Raw genomic sequence first — 15,070 nt, 5'->3', positions numbered from 1 at the left:
AGAGTTCAGTGTGACCTTAGAGGGACTACATAGTTCAACCTCTCACTGTGAGCCCCTTGCCTCCCTCCAGCTTTGCTGTCATTGTAGAATTTATCACTATCCTCCCAAACACCCAAGATTTTGACCTTGAGTTGACCATCTTCAACTCCTCACTCATCCTCACCCTACATATCCACTCTGCTGTCAACTCTTGTCATTTCTATTTTCACACCATCTCCCTCATATGTCCCCTTCTTTCTGTTCCCAGGATTTGACCTCCCTAATGCAGACCCTCATCACCTAACACATGGACTATTAGAATAACCCACTAAGGTCTCCTTGCCTCACAGCTCTCCCAATTCCACTCCATTCTTTTTTGTTGTTGTTGTTCTGATATATTTTTATTATTTACTTTTTATACCGCTATAACATTTTTTCTCATGTCATTTTTTATAGTATAAAATACCCCATAATTTTGTATTTATTTCTAATTAGTCACATCTCTACACTTAAGCACAATTTTATATTTCTTTTTGCCATTCTGAACAAGACAGCTATAGAATTTATATATATACACACATACACACATATATGTATTTATATATATACTAGTCCATTCTTTATTCAATCACTAAAAGTTATTCAGTCATATCCAACTTTGTGATCCCATGGACTATACCCATCCATGGGGTTTTCTTGGCAAAGATACAGGAGTGATTTCTTTCTCCAGTGGATTAGAGCAAGCAGAGATTAAGTGACTTACCCACACAGATAACAAGCATCAGAAGCCTATTATATAATTAAGTCCTTAATGATTTCTCATTGACTGACTTGAAAAGAATTCCTCCTTTACTTCCCTGTGCTCAGTTCCTCACTTGTAAGTTGAGTGGATTGGTCTAGATGGCCTCTGAGTTCCATTCTATATTTAGATCTCTGACAAATTTTATTCAACTTTTGCTTGAAAATCTCTTAACAGGGGGTGAATGTGCTACCTCCATCCTGACTTGGGGCAGCTCTGATGGTGAATGCAAAGCTGGTTCCTTATATTCATCCAGAACTGTCTCTTGAAATTTCCACCTTTTGTTCCTGTTCTGCTTTCTGGGGCTAAGCAACGTTAGTTAAATCCCATTTTTGTCATAATAACACGCTAATTCTCAATGTCTTCTTTATTTGTTATTTTGTCTATCTCCCCCAGGAGTCTTCTTTTCTCAAGACTAAGCATTCTTAGTTTATGTCAGTGTTAGTGTGCTAGGATGCTTGACTTTCAATGCTGAAGAAGAACAAGTCTGCATCTATTGCCTGTTTTCACTGAAAAGAGCATAGTATCTGGCTGAAATTGTGTATCTTCTATTTCCCTACCTTCCCCCGATTTCCAGTCTTATGCCTTTTCCCTTTCCAAGACTTTCCCTATCCTTAGCTCTTAAGACCCAAGACTTTTGTACCCAAATCCAAACCCTCTTTCACCTTTTTTTTTTGGGGGGGGAGGGAAGGATCTATTCATATTTAAGGAAGGAAAATAGAACAAGAATTGTTAATTTTAAAGAATTCTTCTTTTGCATTTTGAAAACCTTGCAATTCAATTCAACAAACATAGAATATAAGCTCCCTGAAGGCAAAGAATATCTTGTTTTGGTCTTTATTTCCTAGTACCATGTCTTGACTTTTCTAAGTACTTAATAGATAATTCTCAAGGGAATAATTTAATGAATAAATGAAATATTGCTAGGAATCTACTATATGCAGAAACTCATGATAGGTGCTAAGTGAGCTACAAGGTCAGGTAAGACATAGTTGCTACTCTCAAGGGCATTATAGAGTCATAGAAGAAATAAAACCAATATACTAATAAGTATAATATGAATTATAATAAGGTAAATTCATTAGGGGGAATTAAACAATCCCCTTGAGAAGGATTAGACAAGGATCATAGATTTACAGCTAGAACAGATATAATCCAACAACCTTTTCCTCCTACACATAGGGAAGCTCTGACCCAGAGAGGTTAAATAATGTGTCCAAGTTACTTAAGTAATTACAGAAGAGCCAGTCTGAACTAGGCATTTCACTGGTTTAAGGAACTCCCAATAAGGAGTCAGCCAGCCCTGACCAATAGCTTAGCTATTTCACTGCAAATTATAGTAACCTTTCCAGGGTCACACAGCCAATATGTGTCAGAGACGGTCGTTGAAGCCAGAATGCTAGATTGGCTCTCTGACCACTAGACTAGACTGCCAGGTGTTTTTTATCATCTACTTAATTACATATTTGTTTCTTTCCTCCTAGTAGTAAACTCCTTGAGAGTAGAGCAACTATGTCAGTAGTCCAGGCAAGAGGTAATAAAGACCTTAGTTGGGTTGGAGATGGTAGCAGTTGAATATGCAGAAGTTGCCACTTGTACAAGGGGAAGGAATGATCCAAGATGTCTCTGAAATTATGAGCTTAGGTGAATAAGAACATGATGGTACCACCCATGAATACAGGGAAGTCAAGTGGGGCATGTGTAGAGAGGCAGGATGGTGAACTTTTGGGGCATGTAGGGGGTCGAGTTTGGTGTGATGACATAATGTCCAGGTGGAGATACCCAGCAGGCAGATGGAAATGTGGCCTTGAACTAAGACCTCATGGAGCCCACCACAAATCTAACCTTGAAAGCCCCTTTCCTGTGGTAAAAGTTTAGCTTCATGTTTCCCCCAAATGGACCATCAGTAGTGAAAAGTAAGAGACCTTTCAGTCTTCCTTCAGCTCTCTTAAAGAGTGTTTAAAAAAAAAATTAAGGCCCATACTCAGTGTGACATAATCCTGGTTAGAAAGCCTGATATCTAACATTAGCCACATGATTTTGAGTAAATTAAACTATCTGAGTATTTCTTCTTTGATGAAAAGAGAACTATTAATGTCTGACCACCTGCCTCATAGTGTTTGCAGATTCACAGAATCTCAAAGTTGGAAGGGACCCCAGAAACTTAGCAACTCAAGAACTTCTTAACATTTGGGGGGGGTCACAGATCCTGTAGTTGTGTCTTAAAGTCTATGGACCCTTTATCAAAATAATATTTTTAAATGTATTAAATAAAACATTAATGGATTATGGTAGAAAGCAACTCTATTGAAATGGAAGGCTCATAGCCCCTTCTGAAATCTTACCCAAGATCCCTTTGGGATCCCAGGAACAAGAACCCCTGATCTAAGCCCTACCTGAAAAGGACTCACTTTGATGACATACCCAGTGAGTAAGTGATCCTTCAGACCTGCCACGAGTAAAGGGGAAGGCACCTCCCCCCCCCCCCCCCCCCCCCCCCCCCCAGGAGTCCCTTATACTTTGGGTCAACTCTTACTGTACAGAAGTACCACATATTATGCCACTGCTGCTGGTTCCACCTTCTGGAATCCAGCAAAACAAGTTCAATCCATCTTCCACTTGAAAGCCCTTCAGATATTTTAAGAAAGCTACCATTCCTCCACCCTGACTAGCCTCTTCTCCAAGCTAAACATCCCTTTTCCTCACCATATGGCATGATCTCAAGCCCTTCAAGATTTTCATCTCCCTCTCGAACTTATTGCCATCTTTTCAGAAGCACGGCATCCAGAACACAGTGCAGTAGTCCGTGTGTAGTGTAGAGAACACTGGAATTATCACCTCTCTAGTTCTGTCTACCCCAGGGGAGAGAGTTCTAGACATGAGTCAGAAAGCCCTGAGTTCAAATCTAATCTCAGACATTTACTAGCTGTGGGACCCTGGGCAAGTCTTCCTCCTCTGTAAAATGGGAATAATCATAGCACCTACCTTCCAGGGTTGTTTGTTGTGAGGTAAAATGAAATAATATTTGTAAAGCAGACCTTAAAGTCTGATATAAATGCCAGCCATCATCATCATCATCATTCATGAAGCTCAAGTCCCGGTGGCCATATCCCAGTATCTGACCACTGCCTCTTCTGTTTCAATATTCCTTCCTCCATGATGCTAAGGGCCGAAAATCCCCAAAAGACATTAAAGACCCCATTGTCATTGCCTACCCTCACTGTAGTGCTCTGGGAGGGCTGATGGACGGACTGTTTAGTAGATCATTAAAATAATTGTCATGACAGCACTTTGAAAACTATACAGTGCTGGACAGGTGTGAGGTTTTATTGTTATTAATTAAAACATAAAAGTGTAACCTTATAGCTAACGTTTGAATGGGAAGTGTATTGTAGCACATTAGATGGGAACGGGGATTGGGGTTTCACTGCTATAGGGAACTCCCGGGTGGGGAAACTCCATCTCCCAGGGCAGGATGGCACCTTCTCTGAAAATTTTATTCTAAAGAGTCAAGAGGTTTTTAACCTAGGAGTCTTAAGTAGCTCAGGTTAAGAGCCTCTGTTTTGGAGGGTTGTCCAGAGCCAGGTAATTTATAGCACAGGCACTGAGTAGCTTCAAACTGGCCTTTAGAGTCCCAGTTTTTCCCTTTGCTACATGCCATGGACAGATTCTCTCTGAGCCTGTGTTCCTATCTATGACTGTGAACTTTTCTTTTTCTCTCTGTCCCTGTCTCTGTGTGTCTGTGTGTCTGTCTCTGTCTCTCTTTCTCTCATCTTCCTTCCCTCCCTCCCTCCTTCCTTTTTTCTGTCTCTTTCTCAATCTCTTTCTTTTTCCATCTCCCTCTGTATATGTATATATATATATATATATATATATATATATATATATATATATATATAAAATATTTTACTCCCTGTCTCCCTAGATTGTTGTAAGGAATATACATTATAAACTAGAAAACATTATATAAAAATGAGTGATTAAGACTCTACAAATTTCCCTCTGTAAATATCTGTCCCTCCCTCAATTTCTTGTAGAGAAAAAGTCCAAACAGATTCACCGCCAGGAACACATAATGATCTAATAATGCTAAAATAACTTACTTAAACTATTTGGATTGAGGAGATTGCAAGTGGGGGAGAGAAACCTTCTTTCTAATAAAATCCTTGTTTTACAGCCCAAACTTTTGTCAAGAGAATTGCTGGACCTTGTGGCATCTCATTTCAATCTCAAAGAAAAGGAATATTTTGGAATAACATTTATAGATGACACGTAAGTATATTTTGCTGGCTAATGCTTCTTTTGCTTTTGCTTGGGGTATGAACGTGCTGTAATTTGTGAGAAACAGGCAAATATTTTCCACCTGAGCCTAGGACACAGAGTACTTACCATTCATACCAAGAGGAGTTTTCATTCTGACAGCAGAAAGGAAGGGAAGTGACTGATTGATATCTGATTATAGGGTGCGGGTGTGCATTTTTTTTTTAGGAGTTTGTGTAAGGAATTTGTAGATCTCTTTTATTATCTACATACATCTCTGTTTGGATGGAAAGAATGACTTATTCAGTATATACCCCAGAGAAATAAATGTAAGTTTTACATTTTATGGCTTTATATTGTAACTTTAATAACATTGCCAAATTCAAGAAAAGATAGCATGAATATTTAAAACTAAATGTTTTTTAAATTTATCTCTTTGGAAAAAAAATAACATAATTTGTGTGCTCTGTATCCATTCTCAAGTTCCAGTATAGAACTTTCCTTCTCATTCAGGGATATATTCTGGAGATCTCCCACATAAGGGAAATTCTGGAATATTTAGAGATGTTTTGGATAGTTGCTAACTTTTTGCTCCATAGCTCTTCCTTTTTAATATTCTCTTAATCTTTGGATTATACCAAGAAGTGAATCTCTTTTTAGTTTTGGAAGCTATTTTTTAAAAATAAATTATATATATATATATATATATATATATATATATAATATAATCTATCATAATAAGGAATAATAATAATAATAATAATCTATCTTCCTTCCATAATAATAATCTATCATAATAAGGAAGTCTATCATAATAAGGAAGAAAAGAAAAAAAAAAGTTTACAAAACCAACAACTGAACGTGTGAATTGACACAAAGAATTGTCACAAAAATCATTTCCACTCACTGCCTTTGAGTGGAAAGTGGGACACAAATAACATCTTTAGGGGGCAGAGGTCACAGAGCTGCTACTTTGATAGAACCATAATTTCCTAGAATCCTGGATTTTCAGGAAGGGACATCAATAGTGATTCAGTCCAAACTAGTCCCTGAAAGACAATTCCCATTACAATGTACCCAATAAGTTGTCACCCAGCAGCTGCTTTGAAATTACCAGTGACAGAGAACCCCTTACTAATCAATGTGATCAATTCTTCATTGGGCCATCTACAATTGTTAAGTTTTTCCTGACATCAAGTTTCAATTTACCTACTTGCAACTTCTGCCCATTTATTACTACAGTGCGGTCCTCTGAAACAGATCAAATGTAATCCCTGTTCCACATTTTCAATTTCTAATTTTCAGATTTTTCATATACTTTTCAGATACTAAGCTTTTGATATTATATCTCCTATGAGTCTTCTTGTCTGGAGGGTGATCATCCCCACCCAGGTCCTTTGATTGATCCTTATATGATTTAGACCCCCATATCTTCACCATCCCAGTCTAGTTTATCAATCTGTAACACTCAAAATTAAACAAATACAATAAATATTCTCAGACTAGAGCCGAGTACAGAGAAAGTGTCAGATCCTTATTCCTTGAAGTTAAGCTTCTCTTAATTAGATCAATATTATGATAGCATTTTTAGATGTCACATCACATCCATTTTTGAGCCTGAAGTCTATTAAAACTCTCAGATCTTTTTTCAACAAATGGCTGCCTAATGATACCCTTTCATCTGATACTTGGCAAATTCATTTTTTAAACTCAATTGTAAGACTTTACTTTTATCCCTATTAACTTTTATCTTGTTGAAGCCTGTTAGGAACTTTCTGGCTTCTGATATCATAGGGTACTAGCCCTCTTCTAGCTTTGGGTCAGTTGTAAAAATCTGATAAACATACTTTCCATCCCTTTATCCAAGTAATTGCTGAAAATGTTATATAGTAAATAAACAAATAAATAATTTGAAAATAAGATTTAAATAGTCTAGAGCTAAGCACAACAGTAATATCGAACTATTGCTCACTACTCTTTGTGTCCAGATTGTCAGCCATTTCCAAATCTTTCTAATAGTATAAGTGTCTGAGACAGAATTGAACTCTGATCTTCCTGCCTCAAAACCCAGCACTCAATTCATTAAGCCAAATCATATAAAGCCATCTATGATCACAACCACATAACATCACCAGGAGAATTTTGGCATTCAGGGGTGAGTTTTTCAAACAGCTTACAGTGTGGAATCTCTGAAAGTGACCCAACATTTTCCAAAAGCAATCTGGCCCACTCTTCTCCTTACCTAATGGTAGAAGCAATGACTCCGTATATAAAGACATACAGCATAACGTGAACATATAAAAATATATACAAAGTAGTTGCCTCCAAGTGAAATTTCTTTGATATTTGTTTAAGTTACTTTTCCCAGTTCTGTCCGTGCCATGTCCTTGCATAGTACCTGGAACCATAAAATGATAATTTCCAAATGTGGTGCTTCCATTACGGGCATAGATGAAAATAGATGGCTATGAAAAGACAGGCAGATGTGTTCTATTTCAAGACTGGTTGGTTTTTTTTCCCTTCTTCCCAGTTTTACAGAGGAATGCTGTCAGGATAATCTATCTAACTTATAAAGTCAACAGAATGGAAAAGGCAGTCTTAGCTTGAGACCCAAAGACCAGAGTTTTCTGGGTTCAAGTCCTCAGTCTTCTGAGCTCTCTGTATCATAAGAGACAAGTCATTTGATTTGTTTTTTAAAATCACAAAATTCTAGTGTTGAAAAAAATCCTGGTGGTCATCTAGTCCAATCTGTCCTTCCCTAAAGAATCCCTGTCTAAGACAAGCTTGACTTTGCTCTTTCAGCTTCTGCTTGAAGATCTCCAATGAGGCAAGCCATTCCACTTTGGAATAGCCTAAGGGCTTAGACCTCAAACCTCAGTTTTCCTCTTGAAAACAGTTCTTGGCTTTTGCCTATAGAATCAAGCAGCTCGTGACATGTATCATCTTTCAAGTATCATCTCCCTACATATCCTTCTCTTCTTTGGATTAAGCATTGTCAGTTCCTTCATTAGGTTACTGTGACCCTAAAATACTTTATGAATGCAGGCTGGTTTTTTTTCTATTTGCTCCTGGACTCCAGCCTTAGTCTTTGACTTTGTGAATGGACTTTGACCATTTGGCTCGCTATTGACTTCCTCTTCTCTCTGGATTTTCCCCTTGTTGACTTGTCCAATAAAGACACGATGTGGTACAGTGAAGAGAGAAGGATGAAGTTGGCTTAGGAAGACCTGGGTCCAAGTCCACCTCTGATACATATTCCCTTGTCATCCTGGGATTGTAACCCTTTAGTGCCCCAGGCAGCTCTCTAAGACTAGATATTAAAGATGAATTATTGATCTGGTTTAGTAGAAGGCGTTTCCTCATCAGAATTCCCAAGTGTGATGAAATCACATTTTTAGTCCAAACGAATAAGCAAAAAACAAACTTAGTTTACTACTGATTCTGATTTTGAATTCCTGAATCCGTAATTGAACATTTCTTGGTGTCAAAGCCTCCTTATTAATGTATCTAATATCACAAATTTAATCTAACCCAGGTTAGAACTATATATCAGCCTTGATCTTGGAGATATTTCTCTCTAATCTAGTTGTCCATCTCTAATCATGGATGAATTTTTTTTTAAATTAACTCTGCCACATCTTTCCCTCTCTACTAGGGACCCCCATGATGACCTGCTCTTGTGATAGTTTGATTCTCCTTGTATCAAAGACCATTGTTCACAATCAATCTGCTTTGGGTCAACAATGTGGGAAAATTGGATAGCGCAAGACAGATATTATTAGGGCCACAAGGTAGAGCAGTGGGTAGAGTGCCAGGCTTGGAGTCAGGAAGATTCATCATTCTAGGTTCAAATCTGGACATGGACACTTACTAGCTATATGACCCTGGGCAAATAACTTAACACTGCTTGCCTCAGTTTCCTCATCTGTAAAATAAGCTGGAAAAGAAAAATGGCAAACCACTCCAGTATTTCTGCCAAGAAAACCTCAAGGGGGGTCATAAGAAAGTTAGACATAATTGAAAATGACTGAACAACAAGGAAACTATTTGAAGGGCCTTGAAAACTACCCAGCGGAATTTGGGAGTTCATTCAGTTGGGAAATAGCCATGAAATAACAGTGAGCAATTAATTCAAAATAGTAGATCCTTAAGTGGTACTTTGAGCGGTCTAGAGCAGAAGGTCAGAGGGAAGAGGGGAATCAAGGAGGGCTGAAGTGATCAGGGATGACTTCAAGGAGGAGGCGGACTTTGAAAAGGGACTGCAAGTATGATTAAGATTTGTATTACTAGAAGAAGGAATGGATTCAGGGCAAGAAGAATAGACAGTATGAGCTGGAGGCAGAGAGGCATAAAATGATCAGAGTGTTTGTGGAACAATTAGGAGTACCCGATCTAAGTTGGGGGCAGTGGGTTAAAAGACAGTGGGATACGACCTCAAAAATCCCTTCCAGCTCCCTCTAATTGCTGCAATCTGTGATCTGGAAATCAGTTTAGTTAAATGGATTGTGGCAGAAAGGAAGCAGTTGAACGGAGAGAAGATATTTAGGAGCCTTGAGAGCAAAGCTAAAGTGGGAAACTGAAAGCCAGGGAACATTTTTGAGCAAAGGATTGAAAACTGTCTTTAAGTGAGTTTCTTCTCTAAGTGACATGGAAGACGAATTGGAGGTTGGGAAGACTGGAGACTGAGAGACTGTTTAATCAAGTGCCAGGTGAACACCCAGGTTCTCTTAAATTCTGTATACATAGACATTAGACCATTCCAACTGCAAGATCTCTTCAAAAAGAAGAGGAAAATCATAAACTAATAGCTTAAATAAAACGGACACCTTTTTTTCCCTTCCTGTACATCATGGAATTTCTTTCTTAAAACTTTTACAGGGAGAAATTCCAGATACACAGTATAACCTCCTACAACCCCCCCTTAACATGACAAAACTTGCATTTGGCTACACTTCTCTCTGTAATCCACAGCCATTTCAGGAAGGTTTTCAGCCAAAAGTCTTTGAGGAGAAAATATTTCTTTTCACACAAATAATAACAATAATAATGAATCATTTCCACATGATCAGATGAAGGGAAAGATTTTCCCCAAACTGTCATCTGGTGGGGAAGAGAGCCTCTGTTTCTTACTGGTGTTTATTTCCATAAGAAGTTGTTTTTTATGATTGGCACTTCCCACCTTTCTGGAGACCAGACTTGGAAAATTGCTTTTTTCCAAGGGTGTCTCCTTGGTATGCTTTGGTCACCAGCCTAGTTCTTTCCCTTTGCCTTGTAAATATTTTTAGTAAGTATTTTCTCTTGGCATTTTTTTCCCCCGATCCCTCCCACACTACTACTTTTCCAGTACAGATGACACATGAAACATTTACAGTTGTTGGGGTTTTTTTAGGCCAGAAAAACTAAACTAAACATGTGGTACAATGGGTACCCAGTTATTGAAAATGGTTTGCTCGTGGGGCTACAGAGCAAAACTAGAAATGCAGGAAGAAGTTATGATTTCAGGAGCACAGCAGAATTCCCTCCATCAGTGTAGATCTGTCGATCACAACCCATTCATCATTTAAGCAGCTAGGTGACATAGTGAAAAGAGTATTAAACTTGGAGAGAGGAAGCCTCCATTCAATCCTGCCTCAATTGTTAGTTGTGTGAGCCTGGATAAGTCACTTAATCCTTATCTACCCCAATTTCCTCATCTTTAAAATGAGGCTAATAATAAGATCTAACTTTCCAGGGTTGTTGTTAGGATCAAATGAAATATCTGTAAGTGTTCTGTAAATGCTAGTCATTATTATTATTAATTATTATTATGATGACATAAGATCACAGTATCAATCAATAAACATTAAGTGCATGCTATAAATTCGCGCTGTGTTTGATCCTGCTGAACAAAAAGAAGACCTTGGCAAGACAAAAAAAAAAATACTGGCTGCCCTCAAGTAGCTTATTAATATCTGGGGGGAGACAACAGATAGACCAAGCAAACATCTGCTAATCAGGGAAGGAGGCAGTTCTACTTGGGGGAAACAAGAGATCTTGTTAGGAGATGGCATTTGATCTGAGCTTTTAAGAAAATTAGGGAATTTTAGAAGTTGACATGAGGAGGAAGTGCCATTTATTCCATGCTTCAGTCAGGGCACAGAAAGGGAAGGACATTGTCCTAGTAGAAGAACAGCAAATTGACTGGACCATACAGTGTATGAAGGGAAATTACAAGGTTGGAAAATAAATAAATAGATTGAAGTCGAGTCAGTTTCTAAAGAATTTTTGCTTGTTTTTGGCGAGACAATTGAGGTTAAATGACTTGCCAGGGTCACACGGCCAGGAAGTGTTAAGTGTTTGAGATCACATTTGAACTCAGGTCCTCCTGGCTTCAGGGCTGGGGCTCTACCCACTGCACCACCCAGCTGCCCCAAGAGTTTTTTTAAGTGCTAAGTAAAAGACCTTTTATTTGATTCTGGAGGTAACAGGCAACCAGTAGAGAAGACTATCAGGGCCAGCACTGTCACTGACTTTAGGGAAAATAATTTGGGCAGCAGAGAAGAAAATGAACTGGAGCGGAAACAAACTTGAGGGAGCAGGAGACCAGCTAGAAGGCTCCTAGAGGGCCAGCAACTGAGTGAGTTGAAGGGGATATTAACTAGAGGTTTTATGAATGAGGATTAAATAAAATTAAGTAAAATACAATGTCCCATGTCTAGTTTAGCTCCTCGTGTTTTACAGATGAAGTAACTGAGGCTCAGGAAGATTTGTGGGCAAGTGCCTGCCTCATGGAGCCCGGACATGGGATAGAAGAAATCACAGTTACCAAAATAAAAGTGATTGTATGATCATCGTGACTGATAAAATCAATGAAAAACAATCTGCTCCTCGAGACTCTTAACAAGTCTAATGATTGTATGGGACTACCTGCCATCTAGGGAGAGGGAGTGGGGGGAAGGAGGGGAAAAGTTGGAACAGAAGGTTTTGCAAAAGTCAATGCTGAAAAATTACCCAGGCATATATCTTGTAAATAAAAAAGCTATAATAATAATAATAATAAAAGTCTAATGATTTCTTTTTTCTGCTTCTTCCCATGATAAAAATCTGCCTGCCTCCCTGTGTCCTTCCCTGCATGGCGTGTCAGCTTGACTCCTCTAGAGGGCTCCCAAAGCTCTCTTTAGAGATACTTGCCTTCCTCAGTGGCTGAGTCTCCTCCCAATAAATAGCTGGGCTCACCTTGGCTCTTTCTCCTGCTTTGTGGTCACTTTGTTCTGCATTCAGAAGGCCCCATAATTTGAATAAAAGCAGACCCCTAGGTACTCGCCCCGGGTTTAGTCAGCCATCAATACTACAGGCCAAAGAAACTGAGAAACAGATTAAATCCCTGACCAAATCACTCACCCTTGTTTCCTACAAATGCAGAAGGGCTTGTTATGTTTCTAGCTTCTCATCCTGTCTCACACTGTTAATACTAAAGAAACTTATTCCAAAGGCTGAAATCTCTGGGAATGGACCAGGGAGGACTCCTAAATGTTCCTGACAATTTACAGCAAATCTTTGAAATTTTTTCAATCTTAAGCAATTGAATTACCCAAAAGTCTGCATGTTTGTTTGGTTTTTTCCTAATTGGTTAGACATGAAATGGGATGAGTGGTGGTTGATTTTCACGAGATTCAATGCAAATACTTTAAAAATAATACTTTATTACTGCATGGCCACATTGACCAACTTGGCTCAGGAGAAGAAATGAGGAAATATTTTCTGGTCTTTTTGTTGTTATAAATGTGGGGAAATGTGAGTGTGGAATGATACACATACTATAAAACAAGTATCAGTTGGTTTTCTTTTTTGTCTTTTATTACAAAGGAAAACTCATTACTGGAAATTATGTTGGGAAATTCATGTGATATAAAATACAAAATTTTAATGTATCACAAACAATAACATCTTGTACATATATAATTATATACATAAATATGTACATGTGTATCTGCATCTATATATAAATATATGTGTGTATATATAATATGCTATACATACACACATATATTATATGTGTGTATGTATAGCATATTATATATTTTTAGACAACTGTATGACTCTGAAGATATGGTCCACTACTGAGAATGTTGCTTGTGAAACCCTACTCATTTGCTTCCCATATTTTTTCTACTTCATTTTAAGAAAAATTTTAGAGAGATGAGAAAGTAGACATATGGATTTGGATTTTTTGGAGTCTTATCATTCACCACTTTGGAGTTAATATCATCTGTGACTTTTTGCAGTAATTTGACATCTTCCTCCTCTTTTAGAGGAGGTTTGAAGATTCACCCCCTCAATAATTACAAATGTGTGTTGTTCCTGGCAAAGATGACTTCTTTGTGTATTTAGTTTGGTCTAACTATGCTTATCTTCTCTATTACCATTTCCTCTTCCTAATACAATACATTGGGAATGAAGTGGAGAGTTCAGCTATGATAATAAATTGTCACTGAAATGCTAACAAATCTGTCCCTGTTTTGCTTCGGTGACTATTGTCCCTCCATTTTCATTGATAAATGTTCTTGAAATGATCTCTCTTCACCGTGTCGGAGACTATTCCGATTACATAATAACCTCCAAGACATTCGGCAATTGGCTTTTTATTCTAAAGCAGAGTTGCTCTTGGCTGCCATAGCATTCCACTTGGCAAGGAGACCAGTTGTTTTTTGGCTGAGGCAACTTCTGGTCTTTTTTGATCTCCTTATTGGGGTGATTTATTTACATCATTTAAACTCCTTCAGGAAATAGTGTTAGTTGATGTCAGTGTCTTTTACTTTACCTATTTTCTATTTTTAAGGATCAGCAATCCATTTGAAGAAGTTGATTTATATCTATTGCAATTGCACAAATTATCTTCTTCTTAGAGGATTGAACTAAATGATCTTCAGCTTCAGAGTCTTAAGTAGCAGCACCATGTACTTAGTGAACAGAGAGGTCAGAAAACATGGGTTTAAATTCTAGTTTTGCTCCTTCATGCTACATGTCCACAACACTTTATATTCTGTGTCTATAGTTCCTCATTCAAGAAATGAGGATTTAGTCTAAATTATCTCTTTAAGGTCCTTTCCTGTTCTATATTCCATAATTCTAGTCAATAGAGAACTAAATTTAAAAAAACAAAGATATTCAAGTTCCTGAATAAAGGAATATAAATAAATAGATGTTTCATTATTTATTTCACAAATATACTCAGAAATGTCCCTCTTGTAGTAATATACTATTTTCATTCCTGAATATGGAGAATGTCTCACTTCTTCATTTTAAAAGATGTAATTCTCACTTCCTACTAAACATAAAAAAGGAAGCTAAGTGATATAGTAGAGAGTGTACCCGGCCTGGTATCAGGGAGACCCAAGTTCAAAATCTGGCCTCAGATACTTACTAGCTGTCTGATTCTGGGCAAGTCACATAACCTTGTTTGCCTCGGTTTCCTCATCCATAAAATGAGCTGGGGAAGGAAATAGCAAACCATTTTATTATCTCTGCCAAGAAAAACCCAAATGAGGTCATGAAGAATTGGACACAACAGAAATAACTGAACAACAGCTACTAAATAAAAATGATATACTTTGATCAAATTTGATTTTCAGATTTAGCTGGTGAGATTAGCAATTTTTAAAACTGAAATGACAAAATAGTTTGACCGAAATAACAAAACTGTAAAGAAAGAGAGAAAAATTGATATTCATTTTATGAGGCTTTCATTGTTTAAAATTTTATAATAGCTTTTCATTTTCAAAATACATGCAAAGGTACTTTTCAACATTCACTCCTGAAAAATCTTGTGTTCCAAATTTTCCCCCTCCCTCCACTGTCTTCCCCACACAGCAAGTAAGCCAGGATAGATTAAACATGTGCAATTCTTCTATACATATTTCCGCATTTATCTTTCTGCAAAGAAAGATCAGATCAAAAAGGACTGAAAAATGAGAAAGAAAGAAAAAAGCAAGCCAACAACAACAACAAAGGTGAAAATACTATGCTGTGATATCCCTATTTAGTCCCGACAGA

General features: G+C 37.7%; 1 protein-coding gene across 4 annotated transcripts in view; it reads left to right on the top strand.

Annotated features, from left to right (window-relative positions):
• FRMD4B (FERM domain containing 4B) overlaps positions 1 to 15,070 on the top strand; it is a 341,019-nt gene that overhangs the window by 188,285 nt on the left and 137,664 nt on the right. For all 4 annotated transcript variants that reach the window (XM_031953872.1, XM_031953849.1, XM_031953859.1 and 1 more), the window contains one exon: positions 4,956 to 5,050. In XM_031953872.1, coding sequence (XP_031809732.1) covers positions 4,956 to 5,050 — 95 coding nt within the window. The remainder of the gene's footprint in view (positions 1 to 4,955; positions 5,051 to 15,070) is intronic.

This window comes from Sarcophilus harrisii, chromosome 1, assembly GCF_902635505.1.
Source record: "Sarcophilus harrisii chromosome 1, mSarHar1.11, whole genome shotgun sequence".
Lineage (NCBI taxonomy): Eukaryota > Metazoa > Chordata > Mammalia > Dasyuromorphia > Dasyuridae > Sarcophilus > Sarcophilus harrisii.
This window is presented reverse-complemented; position numbering and strand designations above follow the sequence as displayed.